Source organism: Olea europaea, chromosome 10, assembly GCF_002742605.1.
Source record: "Olea europaea var. sylvestris chromosome 10, O_europaea_v1, whole genome shotgun sequence".
Lineage (NCBI taxonomy): Eukaryota > Viridiplantae > Streptophyta > Magnoliopsida > Lamiales > Oleaceae > Olea > Olea europaea.
The window spans coordinates 23,701,092-23,709,082 of NC_036246.1; the positions used below are offsets into that span (position 1 = coordinate 23,701,092).

At 27.7% G+C, this 7,991-nt stretch overlaps 1 protein-coding gene across 2 annotated transcripts; it reads right to left on the reverse strand.

The window, feature by feature from the left end:
- Nucleotides 1-298: 298 nt before the first annotated feature.
- On the reverse strand, nt 299-2,224 carry LOC111401567 (40S ribosomal protein S27-2). Of its 2 annotated transcripts, XM_023029361.1 has the most exons (5): nt 2,086-2,224; nt 1,901-2,002; nt 1,781-1,809; nt 1,560-1,689; nt 299-670 (listed from the first exon to the last, which is right to left on the reverse strand). In XM_023029361.1, exons 1-4 carry the CDS (start codon nt 2,086-2,088, stop codon nt 1,563-1,565), a joined length of 261 nt encoding a protein of 86 aa, XP_022885129.1. In that variant the 5' UTR covers nt 2,089-2,224; the 3' UTR covers nt 299-670; nt 1,560-1,562. The 2 variants fall into 2 exon arrangements, with proteins under 2 accessions (XP_022885129.1, XP_022885128.1); XM_023029360.1 differs by lacking the exon at nt 299-670 and having other exon boundaries at nt 1,320-1,689.
- Between the last annotated feature and the right edge of the window lie 5,767 nt (nt 2,225-7,991).

Consider the following 7,991-nt stretch of genomic DNA (forward strand, 5'->3'; position numbering starts at 1 on the left):
GTGGTCATGTGTCTATGCATAAATAGATAATTTCAGAGTACAATACAGCACACCTTCAAAAGAAGACTACATGTAAAGCATCTAATATTCGAACATTGGCATAAGATCTATAAACTCCTAAACACTGGAGTAACACAACCGAACCTAAGACAAAGAATTCCAAGGAAAACCAAGCTTTGAAATCGTGCAGAGTAACGATGATGCAATCCACAAGAAAAAAAGACCATGCTATACTAAAATTTTATAATAAGGGGTTGGCAGTACACCTACTCTTCATTTAGAAGGAAACATGCAAATACATGGAAAACTCTTTGGACAACAGCATCTCAATATATCCAGAACAGAGGATCTAAATGCCAAGAGGTTAAAATTTTGTTACAACAAAATCAAGAATTCTCTCGTCTGCTTAACCCACTACTGTCTCATATATCATAAAACATGTTATCATTTTAGTTACATCAAGGACCCATAGGGGTTATGATTTTTCAGTAAACGTCTGATGTAGAACTTGACACAGGAGAAGTGAGAAGGAAATAGAGTGAAGACAGAATAAGAAGAGAGGACACAAAAGAAGAGAACATATGTGATTAAAATAATGACATACTTGCATTATCTGGACTGAAAAGTGGGTTCCCCATATTGCGAGCTCCTAACATATCACAAAACAAACCTATCAAAATACCAAATTCCAATTAATCAAAAATTCCACGACTCTCATTTTATTCATGCTTCTCTTAGAATAGAATTTAATTTTGCACCAACCGATCCCTAGGATAGAGCCTAGAACCTGTACATGTTCAACATGACAAACGACATTATTTTACTTTTATTTTCCTAAACAAAAATTCAGTTGTGACTCTCTCAAGGACGAACAGGCCTTTAACCTCAACAATCATATTTTCAACATCATGTATACTTGAAAATTAACCAGGAATCATATTTTCATAAAGCACAACCCAAGCTTCCGAGTGCCAATTAAAGCCTAAAGAGTTCCATATTAAACCAATGTTCAAGATCACAACTTCATTTTGTGGCAAGAAGCAAAACAGATGATCAGATTTTGATATAAAGTTTGGTTGTACCACTTTCCATTGCATGTTTATGTCATTACTTAACATCACATTGTCAACTCTACCATAGGAAAAATAATAATGAGCAAATTTTGAGACTTCAAGAATAATAAATTTTGGCAAGGGCAAAATGAATTTTGAGAACTCACATCAACTGGACTCGAATAATCAATAAAGTATTGACTTATAAACTACACAGCAAGTGATTTACCATCTCAACCATCATATTATCTACATTACTTAACCATGTATAAGAAAGCAAATAAGCAATAATTAAATATTTCGTAAGATGTATCAACATATATCCCATCTCAACAAGATAAGGCACTTTCAAAATTCAGAAAATAACCCTTAACAAGGAAAAATGTTAATTTAATAAGAGTACCAAAAATATAAACCCGCCTCACATTCTCACTTAGAACGTAAACTCCGATACTATCTTTAAACCAATTCAAGAGTGCAAACAGGGAGTGCAACACAAATACTAACGTATCAATCACCCTTTCTCCTGAAGGAGCAGCCCTCCGTGAGCCGGGCACGACCCCCAGTCGGCTGACACAGCACGGTCTGGCAGTTCCCACACACCACCACAGTTTGTGAGTGGCTGAACACTGTGGTTCTGCAAATAAACACGCATATACATATGGAAAACAAATTCTTTGTCTCAAAAAAGAAACTTTAATGGATAACTAGAAAACCAAAGCACTTACATATTAAAGCAACCCTGACATTTGACATCCTACAATTGAAAAATAAAATAAATTAAACAAAGCATAACCAAGAGATAATTAGCAAAAAACGAAAAAAAAAAATTAGATCGAGATGCGTACCATGAAGAACGAGTTCGGGGACTGAACGAGACGCTTGAGCTTGTGCTTTCTCTTCTCAAGCTCAGCTGGTGGATTCAGCAAATCAACGTCGTTTGGCAAAACCTATAAACACAAATTAGTTTACAGTTAATTATACACAGAATCATAATAAACTCTGTTAAAACTACCACGTCTCGACATCTCACCATCTTGAAGAGAGATTAAACAGTTGTAGAAAGCCTTGAACAGGGAGAGATCTGGAGCACAGAAGAATTACTCGAGCGCCGATGTAAAGGGTCACTGATCGAGAGGAATGATATGTAGGGTTTTTGCAGTATATATATATAACAATAGCCAATTATTGTAGGCCGTTGGATTTTAGCAATTTAATTCCAGCCTTCCATTTAGCTGTGTCGAGGTTTCTAGGGCAAGGGGTATTCATGTCCATTCACTTTCACACCTCCAAACTTCTTATCCGCACTTGTAAACACATTTTTAAGGGTGAGTTATCATATTCACACAATTTTATTTTCGGGAGATTTTTCTATTTGGTCTGTCACTATTTCTTTTTATTGAAATGTCTATATTACTCTTAACGAAATGATTCTTTCTATATTATAACATATATCCTAATTTCATCTTCTACTTTGAATATTTGAATATAAATTCATTCTATAATCTAATAAATAAGAATAATCTGTAAAATATATTTCATATTTTCTAATTAAAATACTATATTCTTCAAATAGTAAATTTATATTTTCTAGTTGAGAGATAATATTCTTTATTTTTTCTAACATTTTTTCTAATAGATTATCCAATCATTCAATTGTATATCTTGGCATTTATTCATAATCATCAATTAATCCCTACGATTCTTTAAGATCTTAAAAAAATTCATTCTAATTTTAGCAAAAGTTTTAATAGTTTTACCTTAAATTTGATTTGGACTTTTATTCTTAGAACCGAATGACCTTCGAACTCTAAATCTGTAAACTGCTTCCTTCAACAGCCTTCCGCATTTATGGAATTGTTACTATTTCATCTACTTGCTCTCACTGTATCAATTTCTAAAGAATAAATTATAAACTTTTGTTAAAAAAAAATTCTTTTTGTTAAAATAAGAAAAAAACTTTTTATCAGATCTTTCAAGAATCTATGGAAATAAAGATTTAAAAACTCATATTCATATCAAAATATTAGAGTTATATTTCTATTATAATTTATACAAGACTTTTATTTGGTACAAAAAGATTTCCAAAAAAATTGGTTTTTCAGACTAGGAATGGGCTTTTTGAGTAACTATTGCATACAACTCGAGATTTCAAGATTAGATGATCTTTCTCTATGACAATGTCTCTATTTATATAAGTTTATGAGACTCAATTACATCATTAAGTACATTAGCAAGGCACACTTGCCTTTCTATTACTTTCCTCTTTGGGCCTATATTTTCACATGTTGCTTCAACTTTTTATCCAAAGAGCATATTTTTCTAGTATTGCTCTTTATCTTCAATGTCATCACATACAGCTGTATTATCCTTTGTCAAAGGTGCTATATTATTGTCCTCTTCCTTCATTTCTTCACATGCAGCTGGGACACTCTCTTAGTTGGCAGAATTCTTTTATAGTGGTAGGATATCTTGAAAATTGATGTATATCAAATCTTGTAATATAGTCTTTTAAAATTTTTGATTTTTCGTATCTTCCATTGGATACCAACATCCAATTTTCATATTGGCATAAGCATGAAAATTTTTTATCAAACAAATTTTTGATAATGTTGTAAATGACTTTAATTCCAAGTGTTCTTCTATATCTGATCCATGATTTTGTCACTGTTGGAACTTTTCTGTTATTTTCTATAACATCTATTTGGAAATTGGCTGCAACATATCCAATTGAGATTATATGTTCAACTGGATAGTAAACAATTCCATCATATTCTGAATTTGTTGAATAGAATTTCAAATATATTTTCATTCCCTTGGCAAATCTGGATACTTGTTTAATGAATATGTCATCAAACTTCGAAATTTCAATTAAATCTTTTCCTAGATATATCAAATTCATAAATCCATAGTCTGTCATATTTTTTATAAATGAAGGGTCTCCTCCTTCCATAACTGTTATTATGGGATAAACATTATTTTCCGGAAAAATGAAACATGAATCACTTATTTTTATTTCATGAGCAATTTTGACTATTTCGACATATTTTTCTTCTTTTGGATCTAAATGGATTTTATCTTTTTGGTTTATGATACTGATTGTTTTGGTATCTCTTTCATGTATCATAACTTTCTTGGTTGATGATACAGAAATGAAATCTCCTTTATTATCAATTGGTATGTTGTCACATCTGGGTCCACTGTTGCTTCCAGCTGTCCCTGTTTGGTATTGATTTGGAAAACTCATTTCTGAACTCTTTGGTATATCTGTCTCAGACAGTATATATTTTAGTTGTGCTGCAATAGCATCAACTTGATTTTTGAGTTCTATGACATATTTTTTATGCTTAGTAGTGATATTCAACAATATTTTTATATTTGAGTTGAACATAATTGAGATTTGGGTTGCTCTAGAGTTTATATCTTCGGATTATTTTTTAAGAAAATCTGTCATTTTTTGTACATGTAGGATAAATTGGTATAATTTCATGACCTTGACTTTATCCATCAGCAAATTCTATATTTCTATTGAGAAAATCTGCAAGAAAATTATTAACTTCTTTAATATGGATTATATCAAAATTATAAAATGTTAAATAAACTTGTCATCTATGGAACCTTCTGTATTGGGGTTCTGATGGTAGTTTATTTCTGACTAATCCTACAACTTGAGAATTATCAGTCTCGACAATAAATTTTTTGGATAATAAAAATAATGTGAACTTCTTTATTCCTTTAATAATTGCTAGTAATTCTTTTTCACGAGTAGTATAATTTATTTCTACTTGATTAAAGATTTCACTTGAATATCTACAAATTTCATTTAGATCTGTTTTTAATATTGCTGTCAAATATTTATCTAAAACATTTGTATTAACAATCAAATTATTTTTTCATCTGGTAATCTTAATTATGGTAAATTTTTACATTCTTCTTTTAATGATTTGATTATTTCTGTATGTTTTTCATTCCATCCTTTAGTATTTGTCTTATTAAGTAAAACTTGGATTTTATGTCTTTTCTTAGAAAAATTTTCAATAAATCTTTTTGCATAGTTTAAACATCCTAAAAAATTTTTGTATTTGTTCTTTAGATTCTAATTTATCTGAAAAACTTTCTATCTTTTTGGATATATGAGTTTGTAATTTTATCCCTCTTTTATCTATTGATAATCCAATAAAGTCTATCTCTTCTCTTTCTATTGTAGATTTCTTTTTAGATAGTACAATTTCTTCTTTTTTACATTCGCTAATAAATTGGATTAAATGATTTCTATACTCTTCTTCATTATTAGAACATATTAATATGTCATCTATATAAACAATCAGAAATTCATTAAACTTTTTATATATACTATCCATCTTTTTTTGATATATTTGTAGTGCATTTTTTAGACCAAATGACATAACTAACCATTCATATTTTCCTTGAGGTGTGCTGAATGCAGTATATTGTATACTATCTTCTTCCATTTTTATTTGCCAAAATCTTGATTTACAATCAAATTTAGAATAATATTGTTTTCCTCTTGCAAGATTTATTAACATTTCTTTATTTGGTAGAAAGTAACCATTAAATTTAGTATATTTGTTTAATTCTTTATAATTTATAACCATCTTAACTTTTCATCTAACTTGTTAAGAATGTTTTATAACCATAAAGGCTGGACTACTATGAGGTCCATTACTATTTCTAATAAATTTTTGTTCTAACAATTCTTTTATCTGATTTTTAAATTCTTGTGTATCTTCTATAGTATACATCATTGGTCTAACTCTTATTATAACATTTTCTGTTAATTCTATTTTGGCTTTTGGGTGATGTGGTTTCCAAAATAATAATGGATTTTCTCCATAAACATTATCTAGTTGTTCGGTGATTTTTCCTATTTTAATTTCTATTCCTGTTTTTAGAACATTTTTATATAATATTCTTTTATTTTTTATTTAATTATATATAACTAATTTTTTCTCTCATTTATCACCACGCTAAGCTGGCTGAATTCTATAAAGTTTAAATTCTCTAGGAATTTTTAATAAGTGTCCACAAAGTGTTTGTAGCATTATCATATAATTATTTTGTTTATAATATTGAAATTGTTGTATGAAGTCATTTCCTAATAATATATCATATTCTAATTTATCATAATTATAAATTTTATTTATTGTTACTTGTTTACTTCCAAGAATTACATTAACTTTATCAGCACTATTAATTATTTGAGTACTTTTTCCTGTAACTTCAGTTATTTTTATATTACTATTATTATTCCATGATTTTATTAAAAAAACTTTTAAATATTGTTATATCACTTCCTGTATCTATTAAAGCACGAGTTGTTATATTTATTTCTATAATAGTAATTTGTATATACACAGTTAATAGAAAACTTATCTGATTATTCATCTAATCCTTTTTACATAATGTAGTTTATCCATTATGAACAATATATAATCCTTCTCTTTTTATACTATAATTTTTTAATTCATTTAGAAAACTCATTCCTAAAAGTATATGGAGATTTATATTCGTACTCTTATCTATGTAACACGGTACTAAAAGATTTATTCCTCCTATTTTTATTGGTACCTTAACTTCTAAATCTGTAATATGTACTTGTCTATCAAAATTTACATACTTATATGGCTCAGTTTTATGAGTCATTAGACCTTTATTTCTAATAGAAGTTATATGACATTCACTAGCTCCTGTATCTATTAATATATTTGGTCCATTTATATGTTCTCTTCCGTTATAATATTCTCCTTCTATTTTCATATTTCAAGCATTCCTATACAATTTTATTTATTTTATTTTGTTGATTTCTTCTAACTGATTTTTATTAGGTATTTTAAAACTTTTTAATCTTTTAATTAATTTTCAATCCTTAAAAATAATATTATTAGAACATTCTCCTTCATTTAATTCTATTATTTCAGGTTTATTTTTTGTTATGCTAAATTCATATTTATCTGAGATTAAACTTATTTGTTTATTTGGTTCTATTATTTTACTAATATCTTTACATTCTTTATGAATTTCAATATATGGTTTATTGGAATAAATATTTCCATAATTAAAATTAGTAAATGTATATAAAGCTCTATATTCTATAGTCATAATTTGATCACCTGGTTGCATGATATCATCTTTATGAAGTTTAAAATGTAGTCCTAAAACTTCATTAAAGTTTCTATCTTTTAATAATACACAATATTTTGATATGCTAAATTTCCTTCTATTGTTCCTAAATGACAATCTTTTAAGTTTATTATTCTTCCATCATGTAAAGTTATAGTTAAGGGAGAATATATCCCTTCTCTGAATAGTGATTTAAACATTATTTGTATTCGTGCTAAATAAACATATTGGATTTTTTCGCTTTGTTTTTTTACTAATATTTGTTAATAGTTATTCAACTGTATTTTTTGTTAAAAGAGTTAATTTATGTTGCTCATAAATTGTTCTTACATCTAAGGTTTTTTCTATTTTGTGATATTCACTTATTGTTATTTTTTCTCTTTTCCAAATTCTATCAAAGACTTCCTATTTTCCTATTTTTAAATCTAACGATAATTTTTGCAATTTTCTAAACTTCTTGTTATCAAAATTGACTTTTAATCCATATCCTTCTATTCATTCATATTCTTGTATATTTATGTTATTACTTTCTATTTCTTCAATTTCTCTATTCAGATCCTGATTCATCATTTGTTTCACTTATATATACTTCTTGATTATAGTATTTTTCAATATTTGATATTTAACTTAATTCATCTTTTATTTATAAATATTCTTTTTGTAATATTATCACTTTCTTTTTATCACAATCAGGGTTTATATGATATATTTCTCCACAATTTCAACATTTAAATTGGCTTTTATTTTTATTTTTATCCTTCTGTTGATTATATGGTTTATTTTTTCTTTTGTAATACC